We start from the raw sequence: 22037 nt of genomic DNA on the forward strand, positions 1-22037 counted from the left end.
TTATTTAATTCACTTATACCCATTCTTTTTTGTAAATCCTCACCTAAGGATATGTTTTACTGATCTCTAGGGCAGGGTGGGGGGGGGGGAAGAGAGAGAGAGAGAGAGAGAGAGAGAGAGAGAGAGAGAGAGAGAAGAGAATGATGTATGAGAGGAACATTGTCTTCCATACATGCCACCACCAGAGATTCAACTCACAACCTAGGTATGTGCTCTGACTAGAAATTGAACCAGCACCCTTTTGGTGCACAGGACGATGTTCTAACCACCCAAACCACACTGGCCAGGGCTATCTAGACTTATTCGTTTTTACGATAAACTAGAGGCCTGATGCGCAAAAATTCATGCACTCGGGGAGGGGGGGTTCTCTCAGCCCGGCCTGACCCCTCGGGGGATGTCCACCTGCCAGCTTAGGCCTGGCAGCTGGGAGCTTTCGGGAGATGTCCAAATGACAGCTTAGGCCTGCTGTCTTCGGGGAGTGGGCCTAAGCTGCAGTTGGACATCCTTAGCGCTGCTGAAGAGGTGGGAGAGGCTCCCGCCACCGCCACTTCACTTGCAGCCGTCAGCCCTGCTTGTGGCTGAGCAGAGCTCCCCTGTGGAGCGCACTGACCACCAGCGGGCAGCTCCTGCATTGAGCATCTGCCCCCTGGTGGTCAGTGTGCATCATAGTGACCGGTCATTCCGAGTTGTTCCGCCTTTAGGGTCAATTTACATATTACCCTTTTATTATACAGGATGTTTTCTAGATTTAGTTAGTGAAATCCCATCAAACTGGCTCTCAAGTCCTTTTGTTATAATCCTATTAGTCTTTGAGCACTTCCTTATTTTCTGGCATAAGAAGGTGTTTCAGGCCCATCTTGCACAAATCAGCTGTTTCTTCAGAATCCTGGGCCCTTTAAGTGGAAGAATGGTATTTGAAACCAAGATCTCAGTGTTAGATGTGCTCATTGCCACTACTACAAGATCCTAGAACCTTTACTGTTCAGACTTCGAAAAAAACATTTTAAAAAAATCAAGGCTTTCTATTGATAATTCTAATTCAAATATAACATTTAGGATTTTACCTTATTAGTTTGTATTCTATGTCTTTTTTTTCTTTCAGTGAAAATTTGCTTTCTAATAGCATTACCATAATTATTTATTTACCTTATCATGCAATATACATAAAACAGTCTCAACCAGCCCGGCTGGTGTGGCTCAATGGTTGAGCATCAACCCATGAATAGAGAGGTCCTGGGTTCTAATCTTGTTCAGGGCACATGCCTGGGTTGCAGGCTTGATTCCTGATAGCAGGTGTGCAGGAGGCAGCCGATCGATGTCTCTCTCATCATTGATGTTTCTATCTCTCTGTCCCTCTCCCTTCTTCTCTCTCTCTAAAAAAAAAATTAATAAAAACATATTTATAATAGTCTCAACCTTAATATTAAAATTTCCACTAAAAATATAAACCTATTTGGTAAAGTTTCAGATTTCTTTGAAGCGCTTTATATCCTTAGACTATAACCCATGGTTAGAATACTATGTTCATAATATTTGAAATAATTAAATTCTCTATGTGGTCCTGTTATTAATTGGATATACAGTTTTATTCATTTGTGTCTATTAGTACTAGTGGTGTGCCTTTTTCATTTTTCTGTCTCTATTTTTTAAAATAAATAAAGGATTCGCAATGTTTAAAAGCCAAAACTATAGAAAAAAGTATATTCAGAGAAATCTTACTTCCATCACTGCCTCTAGCCCTGTTTCTACCTATTCCCTATAGGTAACCATTTTTATTACTTTCTAGTTTATCCTTTCTCTCTTTTCTTTTTCTTTAGTTCTTTTTAAAATCAAATTGTAATATATATTTTACATTTTTTTGTGCAAAACTAAGCAAATATATTAATATGTTATTTCCCCATTTTTCTTGCACAAAAGGCAGTATATCAGATACCCTATTCTGCATCTCTCTTTTCTCCCTTACAACGTGTCTTGGAAATTACATCAATTTCCAGAAATGGTTCTCTTTCTTATTTTATTTCACAGCTGCATAGTACTCCACTCTATATGTTTACTGTAGTTTATTCAGCCACTCTCCCATGGCCATTTGGATTATTTCCATTTTTTTTGTTACTAATGATGCCACCTGGAGTAACCTTGGGTATGCATGTTGGTTCATATCTATGGGGGTATCTTTTGGAAGGTTCCTAGAAATGGGATTGCTGGATTAAAGGTAGAAGCACATATACTTTTGTCAGATATTGCCAAATCCCACCCCCCGCCCTTACAGGGGTTGTACTATTTGCCCTTCTCTCAGCAATACTTGAGAAGGCCAGTTTCCCTGGTGGGTGCATACTACACACTGTTTACGAAGGATTTTATAAAGATATCTAAGTGACTTCAGATTCTCCAGTTGGTTCTGAGAGTGAGCTGGAGACTATCTGGGTGTTCTGAGACCGCTAGGGAAGTAGCCAGGTTTGGTAGAGTCCTGAATCCAGTGGACAGTTAAGGAACATTTTCTAACGGGGTGCAGTTAACACCAACTGCCCCGGCTGGTGCCCATCTCTATCCCCTTGCTCTAACCAATTCAACATACAGCTTTTTAGCTTGTTACCACTAGTCTATGCCTTTTTTTTTCTTTTTGCTGGTTTTCTGGTTCTTGGAGCCCACTTTGTCTGCTGGAAAGCGGGCCAGATGTGCTGGGGAATTCATGCCTCTGCTAACCCCAGAGCAGCCTTCAGAGGGACTGCTAATCTGCCACTTGGATTTTAGCCGAGGGAAACTGACTTTAGACTTCTGACCCCAGCCTGCAAGACAATAAATCATGTTATTTTAAGTCACCAAATTTGTGGTATTTGTTACAGCAGCCACAGGAAATTAATATAAAAGGGCATCTTTAAAAAATTGCAGCTGACATCATACTAATTGGTGAAAAAAATAAATGCTTTCCCCTAAGATCTTTAACAAGATAATAAATGTACTCTTTCCACTTCTGTTCAACTGGAGATCGTAGTCAGAGCAATAATGCAAGAAAGAGAAACACATAGAAATAAAGAGTTTGGAAAAGAACAAGTAAAAATGTTATTCACAGAGAACATGATCATCTATAGAAAATCCCAAGGAATCTACACAAAGTCCTACTGATATTAATAAGTGAGCTTAGCAAGGTTGCAGACTACTGATCAATATTTAAAAAACAGTTGTATTTTTATATACTAACAATAAGCAATTAAAATTAAGAAAACAGTATCATTTATAGCAGCATGAAAAATATGAAACACATATGGATGAATTTGACAAAAGATAAGCAGGACCTATATACTGAAAGCTACAAAGCTCTGTGGAAAGAAATTTAAACAAAATCTAACTAAAGGGAGAGGCATACTATGTCCATGGACTCTAAATTAATCCATAGTTTCAATGTAATCCAATTCAAAATCCCAGCAGAATTTTTGTAGAAAATAGCAAGCTGATTCTAAAATTTATATGGAAATGCAAAAGACCTAGAATAGCTAAAACAAACTTGAGAAAGAACAAAAGTGGAAGACTAACAGTAATTGTTTTCAAGGCTTGCTATAAAACTGTAGTATTCAAGCCAGTGCAGCATTGGCATAAAGATAAATATACAGAATAATGAAATAGAATATAGAGTCCAGAAACAGACCCACACATATAAAGGAACTTGATTTTTTACAGAAGTACCAAGGCATTTCAAAGGGGAAAGAATAATCTTAGCAGCATATGGTGCCAGAGCAATTGAATATAAAAAACCAACTTCTATCCTTACCTCACACCATGAATGCAAATGAAGTAGAAATAGATCACAGACCTAAATGTAAGAGCTTAATCTATTAAACTTCTAGGAAAAAAAACATAACTGAAAATCTTAAGGCCCTTGGCACAGGTTTTAAAAATAGGATAGAAAAATAAAAAGTTGATAAATTGGACTTTATATAAAAAAACTTCTGCTCTTCTATAGACACTGTTAAAAAATAAAAAGGCAAGCCACAGAATGAGAGGAAATACTTGCAAAACACAATCTGACAAGAGATTTATACCTAGACTATATAAAGAACACTTATAATGAGCAATTAAGACAAATAATTCAATTTAAAAGATGGAACAGATACTTTACCAAGTAAGATATACAGATGGAAAATAAGCATGGAAATTATTCTCAACATCATCAATCATTCGAGAAGTTCAAATTAAAATCACAATAAGACACGGCTACACCCCCATTAGAATGGCTAAGATTTAAAAGACTGATTATATGAAGTGTTAATAGACTCCAGAGCAGCTGGAACTCTCATACACCGCTGGTGGGAGTGTAAGTTGATACGACTCAATTAGAAAACAGCTCGGCAGTTTTGTAAGAAGTTAAAACATACACCATCCTACTCCACCATTCTATGTCTAGATATTTATCTGAGAGAAATGAAAATCTATGTCCATATAAAAACTTGTACAGAAATGTTTATAGCAACTTTATTTGTAAAAGCCAAATTCTTAAAACTATCCAAATGTCCATCAATAGTTGAGTGGACCAATAAATGGTGGTGCATTCCCAATGGAATACTATTCAGCAATAAAAAAGGAATGGGCTCTGACACGGGTGAATCTCAAAATAATTATTCTGAGGGAAATAAGCCTTGCAAAAAAGAGTACGTATCATAAAATTACATTTTATATAGAATTTTAGAAAATGTAAACTAACCTGTAATGACAGAAAACAGACCAGTGTTTGCCGGGACGTGGGGTGGCAGGAACACTGAGAGGAGAGGTATCACAAAGGGTCACAGAACCTTCTGGGAGGTGATGGAAATGTTCATTGTCTTGAATGTAATAATAACATCACAGATATATTCATGTCCAAATTCATCAAGGTTTAGACTTTAAACATGTGCAGGTTACCGTACATCAAGTTTACTTTAATAAAAGGGATATGCAGAGAAGTGTAGACATAATTTAGCAGATAATAAATATTTACTGTGGGCTTTAAAAAAATTTACTTAGAAACACCGTCAAGATTTTCTTTGTAAATACATTTCGTAGAAGAGCCCACAGCATCTTGATGGTGCTATGTATGACAGGCTGAATGAAAAGGTGAGATTCCAATGGAAAATCTCACTTAATAAAACAGAATTTCCAGTAAATTATCCTCTTTTCACAATCAGGCTACCCTGGGACTCAGATAAAATATTCCAGTGTTTTGTAAGGTCTTTGTCTAAGAGGTCATCTATGAAAAGTTGTTTTAGGAAGGAGACATCCAGTTGGAAACCTGGTTCCATCTGAGAGAGAGAGAAATGGAGAGAGAGAGAGAGAGAGAGAGAGAGAGAGAGAGAGAGAGAGAAGAACCATTATACTCTAGGGACAACACACCAGGGGCAAAGATCCTGCCTTCATTCCCAAGGCACCCTCTTGTCCTGGCACAGTTCTTCTGTGATACTGTGAATCTTGGTGCACCAATGCTGGGCTGTGGGACCAGCCGTGAAGGTGAGCCCCAAGGTGGGCTCGTCACTCATCAAGGCGCCTTGGCCTCTGAGTTCTTTACTTGACAAAAGATAAGCAGGACCTATATACTGAAAGCTACAAAGCTCTGTGGAAAGAAATTTAAACAAAATCTAACTAAAGGGAGAGGCATACTATGTCCATGGACTCTAAATTAATCCATAGTTTCAATGTAATCCAATTCAAAATCCTAGGTGGGGTGCATGCCTAGAACCTTGGTGGTCCGGGCATGGGGCTCGGGGGTGGAGACCATAGCCATCTAGCTTGGTGATCATGGCCGCTCTCCCTCTGTGCTCAGGTGGAACACCACGCCTTGCTGTCGACCTTGCAGCTGTTGTACACGGTGGGCTATTCCCTCTCCGCTGTCGCCCTCCTCCTGGCTCTCACTCTCCTCCTGTTTCTTCGGTGAGTGGAACTCCGCGGGCGTGTGCTCAGGCGTGGGCCCTGGAGCTTGCGCACTGGCTACCTCTAGAATGCAGTAGAAGACTGGGCCGGGTGCGGGCCGGGCTCATCAGAGCTGGAAAGGGGTCTGAGGGAGTTCCTGGTCCACCCATCCCTTTTCCAGAGGAAGGGGGATGAATATCAGAGGTCCACTGAGAGCCACGGAGTCGCCCCAGTCACCAAGCCCAGTGAGAGCTGGAATCTGGGGTCCTAACTCAGCTTTTGCTTCCTTTGGTTTGGATAACCTATGTGCCGGGCCCTGCTCCAAAGTCCCAATCACACCCACTGCTACCACAGCCCGTTCTCACCACAGCGCTGCCAGAGGCATGATTTTTACAGCAGAGATTAAGAAAGGTCTCCAAAGCAGGTGAATGAGGGGTAGAGATGGGATTTCAGTCTCCAATTAGCTGTGTTTCCTGGTGCCCGGGCGCTGTCCTAAGTATGTTACATGCGCTGAGTCATTTAAATCTCATCCTGATCCGAATCAAGCTGAGTTCTGATTCTAGGGGATTAGCGCTGTTATTACCCCATTTTGTAAGTGAGTTACTGAACTATGGGGAGATCGAGGAACTGGCCCAAGATCACACAGCTGGTGAGCGATGGAGCCAGGACCACGACCAGGCAGTCCAGCGCCTCAGCATTTTCACTCCCTAATACTCTCTGTCAGAAGCCCAAGCCTCCGTGCATTTTATTAAATTACGTTTTTAAAAATTCCCCGAGTGAGACATTTATAGAGCCACAGGGGAGCCCTCTCAGGCTCTCTCCGCTCAGCCCTTTCGGGAACATCACTGAGCACATAACACGGCAGAAGGAGAGTTTGGCACGGAAGCAGGAGACCTGCATGGGGACCGTGGAGACCTGGATGCCAGCTCCAGAGCAGCTCCCCTCCTCGGCTCTCCACGCCCAGGTCTGGCCCTCCCTGACCCTTAACCTCAGGGTGGTCGCTGGCTCCTGGAGCAGGGTAATGACCTTCTGCTCCAGGGAGAGCAGTTCCTGAACAACAGGAGAATCGCACAGCCCGGACCCACTGCTGCGGGTGACCACCTCCACTCACCTTCCCAAAGTCTCAGAACCGAGCCAGGAGAAAGGCGCTGCCCGGCGCCGCAGGGAGTAACTTCAGCAGAACCCGGGTCAACCGAGTGTCCGTTTGTCTCGGGCACTGGGTAGAGTAAGACCCCGCCCCTGCCCTGGAGTAGTCCCCAGTCTAGTTAGGGAGAAGGATGCATACATGCTGAAGTGCAAGGACCTGCTTCAAATCTGCCTTCAAAATTAGAAAAGACGAATAGCTCTAAAGCAAGGCAGGTGCCGCCCAGGGGCCCAGGCCCAGCTATGAAAGCCAAGTGAGGCAGCTTTCATCAGCCAGGACAAGGTGGAGCTGCAGGAGGCTCCAGGTGGGAGAGGCAGAGGCAAGGAGAGCTGACCATTTCTGGGCGCTTGTTCTGTGCCTAAGTGGGTGCCTGTGTGAGCACTTCTCACCCAGGAACTGCCTGAACCCTCCCGCAGCCCTGGGAGGCAAGCCCTCTTGTTCTTTCAGGCCGCAGAGCCTGGGAGAGCCGTACGTTATAGCCTTAGAGTTTCCGGGTTCAAATCTCAGCTCTACCACTTACTGCTCTGGGACTTTGGACAAGTGACGTAACCTTTCTGCCGTGATCTCCCCAGTAGTAAGATCAGGGCAATAATGGTACCTACTCCTTCAGAGGTTGGAAGGAGCAAGGGTACCCACAAGCCCTCACTGTAAATGGCTTGGGACGTAGCGGCGTATGTGGGCCATGTTATAAAGGTGTCAGCTATCATTATCCTCGCATCGCAGTTGAGGAAAATGAGTCACAGAGAATAAGGTCACATATCCCAGCCAGCCCGCTCTGGAGCCTCCACCGAACCCCCAACCTGTAGTGGATACGCAGTGTTTCAGGCACAACCCGTTGGCCGGCACCGCCTTTCCTGAGGGAAGGAACGTGGTTTCCTCCCGCACAGAAAACTCCACTGCACCCGCAACTACATCCACATGAACCTGTTTGCTTCCTTCGTCCTGAAAGCCCTGGCCGTGCTGGGGAGGGACATCGTCTTCCACAACTCTTACTCCAGGAGGCCCGACACCGAGAGGCAGTGGGTGTCCTACATGTCCGAGGTATGTCCTCCACCGGGTGGGTCAGTGCTGGGTCAGAGGGCAGGGAGGGGGCTGGAGAGGGAGGAGGGGGATGAAGGGGGCCGGAGGCTTTGTGGTCAGACGGGCATCACCTCTGAGAGTGGGGCAGGGTAAAGAGAATCAGCAGCAGAAACTTCACTGTGGGGCTGCTGAACAGTCCTGGGGTGGGGATGCTTCATCTGTACATACAAGAAGAATTAAACCAGATCCATCTTTTTATGATTACTATTTTGTTGTTGTTGTTAATCCTTACCCAAGGATATTTTCCATTGATTTTTAGAGAGATTGGAAGGGAGAAGGAGAGACGGAAACATCGATGTGAGAGAGACGCATCGATACGTTGCCTCCTACATGCGCCCCATCAGGGCCGGGGGACCTGCAACCAAAATACTTGGCCTTGACCAGAATCGAACCCGGGACTTTTCAGTCCGTGGGCCGACGCTCTATTCACTGAGTCAAACAGGCGAGGGCTATTTTTATTAATTTTATTAAAGCAGCAGAGCTTTTCCACATTGAAATCTGCATCTGTGGACATGGTTTTTCCTTTATCCTGTTAATGACGAATGCAGCAGCCTGTCAAACTAACTGCATTCCTGGAATAAACCCAACTAGGTTCTGACACATCGTTCTTCCTTTTCTATCGCTGGATCCCGATGGCTAATACTGTCTTTGGTTTAGCATTTCTCACCTACATTCGTGAGTAATTTTCTTTTATTGTAATGCCTTTGTTAAGCTTTTGGATAAAGTTTATGCTGACCTCTTAGATCGGACTTGTTCCCTCTTTCTCTAGTATCTGGAAGAGTTGATTGAAGATGGGTATTATTTCTTCCTTAACTGTGTGATAGATTACACCAGTGAAGCCATGTGGGCCCAGAGTTTTGTTTATTGGGAGGCTTTTAGTTATAAACTAATTCTGTCTCATATTTACATTTTATATTTCTTCTGGGGTCACAAGGTAAAATTTATGTTTTTCTAGGAATTTGTCTACTTCATCTAATGTTTTAAATTCATTGGCATAATATTGTCCATAGCTTCCTAAGATCATTTAAAGGTCTATTGCGTCTGTAGTGGTGTTCCTTTCTTCCGTTCCTGATATTGGTCATTTGTAGCTTCACTCTCTTCCTCTGCCCCCTTTCTTGTCTTTGCCAGGAGTTCCTCAGTTTTATTGGAATTTTCAAAAACTGAACCTTTGGCATTGTTGATTCTCTTTATTTTATGTTCTCCATTTCATTAACTTCCGCTTTCATCTTTATTATTTTCCTATGTGCTTTCGTTAAGTTTATTTGCTCTTCTTTTTCTGACCTAATATTTAAGGTAATTGATTTTCAGCTTTTTGCTTAAATTATTTAATTGATGCATTTAAGGCTACACGTTTCATTCTGAGTGTGGAATTAGCTGCATAGCACACATTTTGATATGCAGTATTTTCCTTTCATTCAGTTCAGAAGGAAGTTCTAATCTCTGTTATCATTTCTCCTTTGATTCATGAGTTATTTAGAAGTTCATTTCCTCATTTTCAATCATATGCAGATTTTTTGGTTGTTGATGTCTAGTTGAATTGAACTGAGATCAGAGAATAAACCCTTGTTTCCTTTAGGGAAGTTGCTGATAAGATTCCTCTGTTTTTGTTTGAAATGAATAAAACTAAAAAAAAAAAAAAAAAAGACCGTACCCTTTTATGTAATGATGTTTACTTTGAATTTATATTAGTTCACACAAACACTCCATCCATGCTTTTGTTCTGGCCCTCCTGTCCAGTTTAAGAACCCATTTCTCCACCCTCCTGTGGCCCCGACCCTGGGGGAGCCTGGGCCCAGCTGCGGGTGCTCTGTCCTCTGCAGATTTCTACCTCCTGCCGCTCCGCCCAGGTTCTGCTGCACTACGTCGTGGGCGCCAACTACTCCTGGCTGCTGGTGGAAGGCCTGTACCTCCGCACGCTGCTGGAGCCCACGGCGCTCTCCGAAAGGCGGCTGTGGCCCACGTACCTGCTGGTGGGTTGGGGTGAGTGATGTGAACCCCCAGCCTCTTTTTCTGGGGACTCTTCAGATCATGGGGGCCCAGTAGAGCCTTTGGTCAGAGTTAGACACCCAACTGGAGTGTGCAAGCAATGCACACGCACACACAAACGTGCCGCAGACCCAACACACACATGCAAACACTGGTAGAATCGTGACATTTCTCCTACCCTGTCCCCAGTCGTATTGGTCTGCTCAGGACGTCATAACAAAATGCCATAGACGGCACGGCTTATACGATGGACAATTACTTCTCACAGTTATGGGGGATGGGAAGTTTGAAATCAGGGTGCCAGCATGACTGAGTTCTGGCGAGGGCCATCTTTCTGGCTCGCAGACAGCTGTCTTCTTGCTGTCTTCACATGGTGAGGGGTGCGGGGTAGCGAGAGAGAGTGTGCACAGCTCTCTGGTCTCTTCTTACAAAGGCATTGATCCCATCATGATGACACCCCTGCCTCCCCCCAACCTCTTCCAAATTCAGTTACCTCCAAAGGTCTCATCTCTGAATGTTATGTTATTACATTGGGGTTATGGCTTCAACATATTAATTTGGAAGCGGGGGGTGGGAGACATAAACCATAACACTAAGTCTTCAAGATGAGATCTGGAACCCCTGCTGCCACAGCTTCTGGGGAATGTGAGGCTGCAGAATTCAGAGGAAATGACCTTGGCCTTCAGTTCAAAATATTTTGGGTAACATCTCTGAGTGGACTCCAAGCTGCTTTGTGACATGTGACAAGTCTGTCCTCTCTGCTTCCTGGTTTGCTGACAGTGAAGCAGTGGACGGGCTATAGCCCTCGCAGCCCACTGTGCTATGATGTTCAGGTTTTTGTCAGATTCAACCAGCAGTGCTTGGCCCATCAGGCTGGGGCAGGGACAGGCAGGTTTGGCCAACCAGCAACTAACTACACTTGCCTGTTCTCTCCCCAGGCTTCCCACTGCTGTTTGTTGTGCCCTGGGGTATCGCCCGTGCGCAGCTGGAGAACACAGGGTAGGCAATTCATCTGTTTTCTCACTTCCATGAGCCAGTCATTCCCAAATATGCCCAAACGCAAGGCTACACATCATTTTTCCCGAGACCATCCACCCCCTTCCATTTTGGCCATCTACAATATACCGAGTGGGGGACTGGGTGGGGGTGATGGTGGAGGGATTGAGCAAAAAGAAAAATAAAGGGAAAAAACTCATGGACATGGACAACAGTGTGGTGGTTGCCAGGGGCAGAGGGGTAGGTAGAGGACAGTATAGAGGGGATAAATGGTGATGGATGGAGACTTGGCTTGGGGTGGTGAATATACTGTACAGTGTACAGATGATGTGTTGTGTGCACCTGAAACCTGTATAATTTTGCTAACCAGTATCACCCCAATAAATTCAATAAAAAGGAAAAAATTAAAAATAAAATATATCTAGGAATGTAGATAAAAATAATCAAAGATTTTCCTTAGAGTTTATTAAGTCATGCCTGCCGATTAGCACAAAATTAGACAGAATAAATTAGAAAATAACACAAAAATTTGCTGCATACCTTATCCGTGACCTGGGTATATAAGCATACAGGTACAAGAATGGTTATTGCATCATAATTCAAAGTGGGAGAAAAAAAGCAAAGAGGAAGGGGTGGAAGTGGTCAAAAGATTCAAAATTCTGGTTATAAATGAATAAGTCCTGGGAGGTAATGTACAGCATGGTGACTGTAGTTAACATAACTTTATTGTGTATTTGAATGTTGTTAAGACAGCGAGTCTTAAAAGTTTTCATTATAAGAAAAAAAATTATAACCATGTGAGGTGATGGATGTTAACTGGACTTATTGTGATGATCATCCTATATAATAAAAGCATAATATGCTAAGTGTTCGACCGATCTGTTGACTGTTCGGTCGACCGCTGGACCAGTCGCTATGATGCACAAGGGGGCAGGTGCTCTGACTGGTAGGTTAGCTTGCTGCTGGGGTTCGGCCAATTGGGGATTGGGCTAGAGGGCCGGACATACCCTGGAGCCCTCCCACGGTCCCTCCCCAGCTGGTCAACCTCCCACAGACCCTCCCCGACTGGGCAGCCTCCATCGGCCCTGATTGGGACTGAGTGAGATGGATCTGATTGGCCTTGATCACCAGCCAGGCCAAGGGACCCCACCCGTGCATGAATTTGTGCACTAGGCCTCTAATTTCACTATATTTGTGTAGTAAATCATCACGTTGTGCAACTGAAACTAATATAATGTTAATCTGGCAATTATATTTCAATTTAAAAAATAACAAAAAACCCTAACCAAACAAAAAGACCCTGAACATTCATCAATACAGGAATTAATGAATAAATTGTGACCTACCTATATTGTGGAATATTATGAGACTACTGAGAAAACATGTTAATTCTATATCTTCTGACTTCTAGGGGCTGAATCTCAATAGCACATTGTTAAGGCTTTTGCTGAATAACGCTTATGATCCCACGTGATCCCATTTTTTTCTCCAAATAATCCACCATCAAAAAGTCCTTTATGTAATTAAGAATTTATATTTCCATGAATACAAGACAGGTGTAGGCAGATATACACCAAGCTTTAGCATCGAGGAGCACTTTAGTGGTTAGAAAAGTCAACACTACTGTACTTGTAGGAAGGAATGTGAGTCCTCTCTTCTTCTCTTCCACCCCTCAGGAGAAGATGGCTTGAAGGTAAGTCTTGAGTATGAGCATCCTTTTTCCAGAGGTCATGCAGCTTTTGCATTCAACCTTACCTCGATTTAAAGTCTTCTTCTACTGTCTGCTCTTTGCTGTAGATGCTGGGTAAACAACCGAAATAAAGCAATCTGGTGGATCATCCGAGGACCCATACTTCTTTGTATAGCAGTAAGGACCATCCCATCTACCCATTTTCCCCCTCTGAGCTCAGCAGCTGTGGAGGACCATGCCCCCTCCCTCCCCACCAAATTCTCTGGCTCAGAAAGAGCCCCTGGGCCAGATCCCTTGAGAAGGAGATGCTGAGCTGTGAGTAGGATCTGCTGAATGAAAAGGAACAAGTTAGAAACTTCTCTGTGTTCTGGTTCAGGACCCAAGTTCAGGGTTGTATACAAGCCTCCTTCTCTCTGGGTCTTCAGACATGCTCTTGGTAACTATGGATTAAACGGTTGTGATGGGGATACAGGCGTATCAGGCGCGGGCCAGCCCAGGGATAGCCTTGGGTTTTAACACCACTAGTAGGAGGGAGGGGACACCCGGGGAGCTTCTTTTAGGGACGAAAACATAGAATCAAGATTGACCCAAAGCTGTGATGGGCGTGAGAGTCAGGAGATGCTGCTTCTGTGAGACCCTGAGGAGGAAGAGCCTTTATTCCATGTGGCCCAGGATTTGGGGGCTGGGGAAGGAATGCTTGGTCCAGAGTCCTAAAGTTTTCTTAGGTGGAGGGAGAGAGAGAGAGAGAGAGAGAGAGAGAGAGAGAGAGAGAGAGAGAGAGAATATATAGATAAATAGACAGACAGATACCAGATGGAAGCCATCCTTTTGAGGACCTAGCCTTAGAAGACACATAGCATCACTTCCACCATATATTTTTCTTTAGATGCCAATAACGAAATCTAGCTCACACTCCAGAGGGAAGGGGGACCTTTGGCTCAGCCTCTTGATGGATGAGGCGTCAAAAATTTTGTAAACAGATTTTAAAATTTCTACCAAGGCTGATAACGAAGAGCTGGCTTTTCCTAGTTCATGCAGTTGTGGGAAGTAGTCTAGATAGCGGAGAACATGTACTTTCCAGTGAATTCTGTGGCAGCAACAGGATCTCAAAATCAGACACCAAGAGTGCTGGAGTTCTTTCCAGAAGGGAGGCTGTGGCAGTTGTTCTTAAGTGCAGGGAGGTTTGTAATCAGATAAATCTAGATTTAGTTAGTGACTCAGTCACTTACTAGCTGTGCCACCTTGGAAATTGCACTTGTCTCCTCTGTGCCTCTGTCTGCTCATTGTATCGTGTCATAAAAATAGCGTGGCTTCCTCAGAGGGTTATTGTGAGGATTAAATAAAATAATGTTTGGACAGTTAGCCAATGCTTAGCATGGTAAGTGCTCAATAAACATTAGTTAATGATGATAATGTACGTGTCCTTCTGCCTTTCTCGGACGACTGTAGTGGTGGGCATTCCGGAGGCAGAAGAATAAACTAAATGACTTTTCAGGGCCCTTCCCAGGCTTTCGGTGGAGGTGGCCTTAGGGAGAGTGAGGTTTACTGTAAGCTCTTTCTACCTGACCGCTGACTGCCAAGTTGCCCCTAGTTTACCTGGACAGGGATCTGATGGCCAGGCCCAGGGTGACCTCAATAGTCATAGCCACATGGACTCCATCACTTACCCTTGTCTGCTTTTTCCAAGGTCAACTTCTTCATCTTCCTGAAAATTCTCAAGCTTCTCATTTCTAAGCTGAAAGCCCATCAAATGTGCTTCAAAGATTATAGATACAGGTGAGTAGCCTGAGGTCCGTATCCAGTAGTCTTAAGACCGTTTTGACCCCTCTGGCTGTTCTGGCCAATGCCTGGGGGTGTGTGGGAGGCAATGAGTTACATTAGTATGTTTATCTCCTCAGGCAAGGGTGTCAGGGAGAACCCCTCTGAGAAAGGAGTCATGGGATCATGTAGGGTTTTTGCCAATGGTGAGGACTTTCTGGCCCCAGGAAAACGAAGTAAGTGGTGAGTTGTCAAGGACACGCACATCCCCCCAGTAGGAAACTGTTGAGATGCTCCTAAGAATGGCTGGTTTACAGGGAAAGGGAGGAGTCACATGAAAGGAAGTTAGTCACCTATCTTTGGGAGGGATTTGAGGTCACAGAATAAGAGACATATTCATAACGCAGAAGAGAATAGTTGGGTACTTTTGAAACCTTGGGATATCAGACCACAAACGTTTGAAGTCCCAGGAAATGCATTCAGCACACAGTCACTCTGTCTTTGTGACTTGCCTTTGCTGTGTCCCATCTTCTGCCTTCCACCGTGACAGTGGTCCCAGTTCACAGCAAGTCGGGTCACAGGTACTGAGATCTGCATTGCTGGAGATACAAATAAATGAATAAATGAAGGAACAAATAAATGAATAAGTGGCATAACAAGATCTCTCCTTCCTTTTCCAGTTACTCTTTACTGTCTATGAGACTTGTCCACTTCAGCAGGGCTCTTGCGAAAGGACTGTGTTTTTTTAAAAAGTATATTTTATTGATTTTTTACAGAGAGGAAGGGAGAGGGATAGAGAGTTAGAAATATCAATGAGAGAGAAACATCGATCAGCTGCCTCCTGCACACCCCCTATTGGGGTTGTGCCCGCAACCAAGGTACATGCCCTTGACCAGAATCGAACTTGGGACCTTTCAGTCCACAGGCCGATGCTCTATCCACTGAGCCAAACCGGTTAGGGCAAAAGGACTGTTTTAAACTAAAAAAAGTAGCTCTCAGAGTAGGGATTCTAGTCCACATGGTAGGACAGAGGCGGGGGTGTGAGTGGGGATGGCTATAGCTCTGTTTCCCACTCACCTAAGGCCAAAACGGGGCCTGACCCAGGTGTGCGAGAAGGTAGTTTTTCCATTTACCTGACAAACATTTAACGAATGCCTCCAGTGTGTCTGAGACTGTGCTGGGAACAAAAGGTAAAGACGACGTGGACCCTGACAGTGAGGAGCACACACTCACTTGCCAAGGACTGGGACGTTGGTGTGGAACTAGAGTCAGCAGGGCTGATGCTGGCCATGACCTCAGACTGACCTTGGGCAAGTCACTTGGCCTTTCTGGGCCTGTTTTCTGGTGTGTAAAGTGAGAGTCCGCACCCGGGACACCTCCCTCTCGTTATGAGGATAAAGGAGGCCATAGACACAGGCGTCCCAGTCTCATCAGATGTGGTAAGTGGTATTTGCCCAGGACTCAAACCCCGAATCCTACCCACCTCCAGGAGGTCAGAAGAAGAAACACACATGGTTCAGGACTGGGAAAATATACACTGTAGTTGGCCCAACTCTTTTGCAAACACCCCAGCCCTGGGCCACTTGGGCTGGCCTGGACCACACAGGGCCTCCCTGTCCTTGGCGCCTCTGATCGAGCCTCCAAGTGGCTGACAGTTGCTTTGGCTCTTTTCCCAAGGCCCAGCCTCTCTCGCCACTCTCTGAGCGGGGAGGACCCAGGCCAAGAGCAGAGCTGAGCTAGTCTCCTCTGTGCGGGTCCCTTCAGGGGGAGCCGTTCTCTCAGGAACACCCTGGAAACCCCACAGAGGACAGCATTCCTGAAGACTTTCCACCAAGGCTGAGCGCCTAAACCCTGTCACTTTGTGCCCCCGAAGCCCACCATGTACCACTTGGTCTCCGTGCTCCAGGCCCAGAGCAGTCCTTCTAATAGCTTTCCATCTAATAGCTAAGCATCTCCTGTCACTCGGCCGAAAACACAGGCTGGTGAGCCTCCACGGAGTGTTCTGACTCAGGGAGTGAGGGGTGGAGTCCATCGTTGGGCTTTTCACAGTCGACTTCTCCAGGAGATTCTGATACACAGGCAGAGGGGGGACTACAGAATCAGATGCTCTAATGCAGTGGTTCTCAACCTTCCTAACGCCGTGACCCTTTAATACAATTCCTCATGTTGTGGTGACCCCCAATTTCATTGTTACAAATTGAACATAATTAAAGCATAGTGATTAATCACAAAAACAATATGTAATTATATATGTGTTTTCCGATGGTCTTAGGAGACCCCTGTGAAAGGGTCATTTGACCCCCAAAGGGGTGGCGACCCACAGGTTGAGAACCGCTGCTCTAGAGAAACCAGGCCTGGAATTGTCTGGTCAGGCCATGGCAAATGTGTTTCTAAGCAGCCTTGATACCCCTTTCCAAGGTCTCCTTTAGAGTTATCCAAGATAGTGGTTTCCAAACGTTTCTGATCATGCATCTCTATTAGGACAGAAATTGTGAGCATGACCCTCATCATATATACACATGGTCTGTGGAACTGTTACATACATTATAACATATACCAAAAAATAGAAAAGGATAAAGGATGGGTAAAAATTAATATACATAGAACTTCTACTACCTTCTTTAGTTCTTTTTTTTTCTAACAGCACTGGAGTGTGTCACCCCATTGGGAGCAAGAATTGAGGGAAGTGTGACTAAAGATACTGGGGAGGCCCTCAGGGCTGAGCAGTGGTTTAGGATTGGCTATTTTGGGGAGAGAAAGAGTAACTGTGCCTGACACACTCAATGCGTCTGAAAACTTCTTTTTCCTTTCCCCACTCTTGTGTGAGGAAAAAGCTTGAAACGAGAAACGTGGGTTCATGCCTACTGGGAGGCCTCCCAGGATGAGACACCTCATCCTGGCAAGTTTGCCTCCAGCTGGGACTGTACTGGGGACCAATGAGTGTGCCCGAGGGGCTGAGACTTTGCAGGGCTGACTGATGCCCCCTGAACTCACAAGAGACTAATATATAAACCAGATTATACAATGATTTATTCGTAGGGACTGTGGAAGGTGGGGGTGGGGTGGAGGCTCCTTCTAGTGCCCCCCCGTCTTTGCAAAGTTGACACCAGAAGATCCAGAAACACAGTGCAGTCACTAGAACGTTATTGGTGATCACGGCATCCAAGTAGAGTAATTGGTGATGAAGGATCCTTGATGGTGGCCTGTGCAACCACCACTGTCCTGTGGTCTCACCTACCTGGTGAGGGGAGGGTCACTCCTCAGTCCCCACAGGTAGAGCTGGCTAAGTCCTGAGACCCTCCTGCTTTTCTGTAGTATTTCCTGCCATTTGGGTTGGCCATGTGCTTTCTGTTCACGGACTTTCCATTGCAGAGTGCAGTGAAATTGATTAGCCTGTGTCTATTCATTAGCAAAATGTCAGGCCTCTATCTCTCAGGACACACCCAGGCCACCTTAGTTTACGCCCGGGCTGGTGAGTCCTACAGCAGCGATGAACGCGTTCGCCCACTCTTCTCTCTAAGCAGTGCTAACTCTCTCATTTCCAAGTTCTCATTTCCGGTCACCTCATGGGCCGTCAGCATGCAAGCTCACACTGCCTTTTCCATGCTGGAAGGTTCTCCCCTACACCCCCCTCCATGTTTGTTTTCTATGAGAGCCCTCTGCTAGGGTAGGGAGAAGGGGGGTGACAGGCATTTTTATACAAACTCCGGTAGGAACAGTTCTACCTCCAACTCTCCCAGATTTTGAGAACTTTCAGGAAGTCGCTCTCAAGAATTGATCCCCCTCCAGGAGTCTATTTTAGGAAAGTTTAAACTAAACACATTTAGACCTTGCCAAAGAGGCAAGCTGCTAGGACCTGGGGAACCTTCTGTAGGCACAGTCCTCGTTTCTAGGCTTCTGCTCCTCAAGTGGAAGCAACTGTAACCAGCCTCAGACTGGGCTGGGAGGGACAGCTGAGCCCCACCTGCAGGCGAGCAAGGCCCTGGGATGCCCACAGACACCCACAGACCTCTGTGTGGTCCTCGATCTCTGTTCTTGGTGGTTCCAGCATGGAGGTGGCTCACTTCCTCTAGATCAGTGGTTCTCAACCTTCCTAATGCCAGGACCCTTTAATACAGTTCCTCATGTTGTGGTGACCCCCAATTTCATTGTTACAAATTGAACATAATTAAAGCATAGTGATTAATCACAAAAACAATATGTAATTATATATGTGTTTTCCGATGGTCTTAGGTGACCCTTGTGAAAGGGTCGTTCGACCCTCAAAGGGGTCTCGACCCACAGGTTGAGAACCGCTGCTCTAGATAAACCGTCTTAACCATCCATCTGATGGGTGGGGCAGAGCGCTTATGGATTCACAAAGGAGAATCACTTAACATGCTAAACCCCAGAGCCCTTCCTGAAAGGACTTTCTGGTGGGCAAAGATGAAAAATATCACAAATGGAAGTAAAATTGATCAAAGTCATTGAGGTTGTAAGTAACTTGAGGGCAGGGAGGGCTTCTTTAAATATAGGGATAGCTAAATTTTAGTGATCATTCATTATGTAGCAAATACCATTTATTTGGAGGGTTTACCATGTGTTAATCCTTATGACAACAGTTCCAGTTGTTATTATTAGTAGTAATATTTTATTTTTATTTCAATATTTTATATTATATTAGTATTTGTATAGTCCTCATTTTTACCAATAAAAAGGTTAAATAATTTGCCCAAGGTTACACTGCTAGCAATTGGTAGCATCGGGATTTGAACCCAGGCCTTAGTTACTGTCCCTGTTGGGATTTGAACGCAGGCCCCAGATACTCTACTGCTTTTGACCCTAGCTCCCCTTTCCCCACTGTAAATATTTATTGAATAGCTAAATGACTGCAATAAACTAAGCCATTTGGTGTGGCTGTTTTTAAAGATTTTTAATTGATTTTTAGAGAGGAAAGGAGGGAAGAGAAAGAGACACATGGATGTGAGAGCAATACATTGATCAGCTGTCTCCTGCACTCCCCCTACCAGGGATCGAGCCTGCAACCTGGGCATATGCCCTGACTAGAATCGAACCTGCCACCTCTCAGTCCCAGGATGGCACCAACCAACTGAGCCACACTGGCCAGGGCAAACTCAGTAATTTAAATAAAAAACAGATGATTAAAGTTGAAAAATAAACATAAACTCAGTTCATAAGAGTAAACTGCTATAAATATTTATGGATTTTTATCTGAACAGGAACACAAATAGTACTCTGCCTAAGGAGAAGTTAGAATGAGGTGAGGCGACACCCATCCCAAGAAGTGGGGGTTACTAAAACACTCCAAAACTTTATAAAAGATGGTCATTCTTTAGAAACCATCCCATGCTAAATGGGAGGTCTTGGATTGGATCCTGTTGTGAAAAAAAAAAAAACACTACTAGAAAAACTTCTGAAATTCTAGTAAAGTCTGGACAATAGTTATTAGTCACCTACCCATGTGGGTTTCTCAGTTTTGACAAATGCATGTGATTTCTGTAAGATCTGAACATTAGGGGACATGGAGTGAAGGGTATCCGGAAACTTTCTGCACTAGCTTTGATACTTTCCCCACATATAAAATTATTCTGAGATAAAAACTTTATTTAAAAATATAATGCTGGGGTGGGGACTGGGTGGAGGGGCTTCATGGGGAAAGAGAGGGGACATCTGTAAAAACCCATAATGCCCTAGCAAGCCCCTAAGAATAAGTTGATGGTAAGACATGGGTCCGAGGGTGAGAATGTAACCCAGAGCGAGGGTCGCAAACTCAAACACTTGCGAGGGCCCAACAGGCAGGTTGGGGGGTGGTAAGTATGTTCCCTCTAAAGGGACAGCCACCACCAGGCTATAGCTGACGATTGCTGGGCAGGCATTTGGGCCCGATCTCCTCATTTTTTCAGAAGAAGCTGGAAAGCTGGACATCATTGCTTAAAGTCTCCTTAGCAATTAAAGGTGGCTTCAGTAACAAAACCACTTCCTACAGCTCATGTTGCCACTGTGCAACCTCGGAGCTAGAGGGCTTTAAAGCACTCCTGGAAATTCAAAACAACAATAAACTCTTGAAATGGTCTCTCCGTGGGAGACCTTCCTGTTGCTTAGCTAAGTGTGTGCTGCGTGGGCGGCCTGAGGGTAGCAGAGCATGCGAGTGTGGCACAGGCCAACCACATAACCAGGCCTGTGTCTCAGGCTCCCACTCCTTGGCCACTCTTTTTCTTTTTTAAAAAAATATTTTTATTGATTTTTTTACAGAGAGGAAGGGAGAGGGATAGAGAGTTAGAAACATCGATGAGAGAGAAACATCGATCAGCTGCCTGGGGCACCCCCCCCCCCACTGGGGATGTGCCCACAACCAAGGTACATGCCCTTGACCGGAATCGAACCTGGGACCCTTCAGTCCCCAGGCCGACGCTCTATCCACTGAGCCAAACCGGTCAGGGCATCCTTGGCTGCTCTTGATGGTCAAGCCCGAGGGACACGCAGTCCAGGCACCTGGGTGGGGTCCCTCTTTCTGGGTGACTCCTGCTCAGCTGGTACTGGCTTTAGGTGCTTTTAGGGCACAAAGGAGAGCGGTGTTTCCTTGATGACATTGCATTTGAACGGCCCTCAGAGACACAGGGTTCATGGTAAGCACTGTTCTCTCTTGGGCAGAGATACACCTTCTGGAAGACACTGCCCATTAGCTGCTGCCGACCCTCCATGGTCCTACCTCTTTAATTCCATGGGGTTTGGGGAAATCTCCTAGTCTAGACCTTTAAGAAAGGGCGTTGGGCTAAAAAAATCATTAAAATTGAGCTCTTTGCCCCCAGTAGGTATAAAACAGTAGCTTTGTTTGTGCCCTGAGTATGAATCACGGTGCTAATGTAGTCAGCTTTACATCAAGAAGCGGCTCAGCGGTAAAAAGCAGTTGTTTCCAAAGGTGGCTCCTCAAAAATTCACATTCCCGGGACCCAGACTCCAGAGGTCTTGTTTCAGAGCCCCGTCCCTGGGGCCGGGAGGATGTGTATGTACAGACGTAGCTCTGTGGGGAATTCTAATAGTCAAATAGCCGTGTTTGGAAGCACCGGTATGTGAGATGGGAGGGTGGGCCCCAGCTGTGCGCTTTGCACGTGGGTGGTACAAAGGAATGTTTGTCTTTTTTGTGAACGGTTTATACAACAGGGAGCTTCCACACGGCACTTTTTACGAGGAGGATCAGTTTCTCATTTCCTCGGCGTCACCGGGGTTCCGGGGCAGCGTGGGGCTGGGGTGGAGCTGCGTGGAGTGAGCAGGGTCTGAGTGTGAAGTCAGAAGCCCTGCTTTCAGGCAAGTATTTGGCACTTAGTGGCTCTGTGACCCAGGAAAGCACTGACATCAGAAGTCCTGAATAGAGAAAGAGACAGAGGCACCACCAGCTAGCCAGGTAATAGGACATTTGTCAAAGCTAGTAGAGGTGTAGGACCCAGGGTGATAGCTGTGTGCATGGCAATCTACCATCAGGCAAAATGTAGATATATCTGTAGGTGTGTC

At 45.2% G+C, this 22037-nt stretch overlaps 1 protein-coding gene across 1 annotated transcript in view; it reads left to right on the plus strand.

The window, feature by feature from the left end:
• The window catches only part of GLP2R (glucagon like peptide 2 receptor), a 48855-nt gene that overhangs the window by 16833 nt on the left and 9985 nt on the right, over nt 1-22037 (plus strand). Inside the window, exons 5-10 of the mRNA XM_023763362.1 lie at nt 5789-5895; nt 7906-8059; nt 9919-10078; nt 11023-11083; nt 12878-12947; nt 14458-14546. Of these exons, the coding sequence (XP_023619130.1) occupies nt 5789-5895; nt 7906-8059; nt 9919-10078; nt 11023-11083; nt 12878-12947; nt 14458-14546 (641 nt within the window). The remainder of the gene's footprint in view (nt 1-5788; nt 5896-7905; nt 8060-9918; nt 10079-11022; nt 11084-12877; nt 12948-14457; nt 14547-22037) is intronic.

This window comes from Myotis lucifugus, unplaced genomic scaffold, assembly GCF_000147115.1.
Source record: "Myotis lucifugus unplaced genomic scaffold, Myoluc2.0 scaffold_282, whole genome shotgun sequence".
In the NCBI taxonomy this organism is placed as follows: Eukaryota; Metazoa; Chordata; class Mammalia; order Chiroptera; family Vespertilionidae; genus Myotis; species Myotis lucifugus.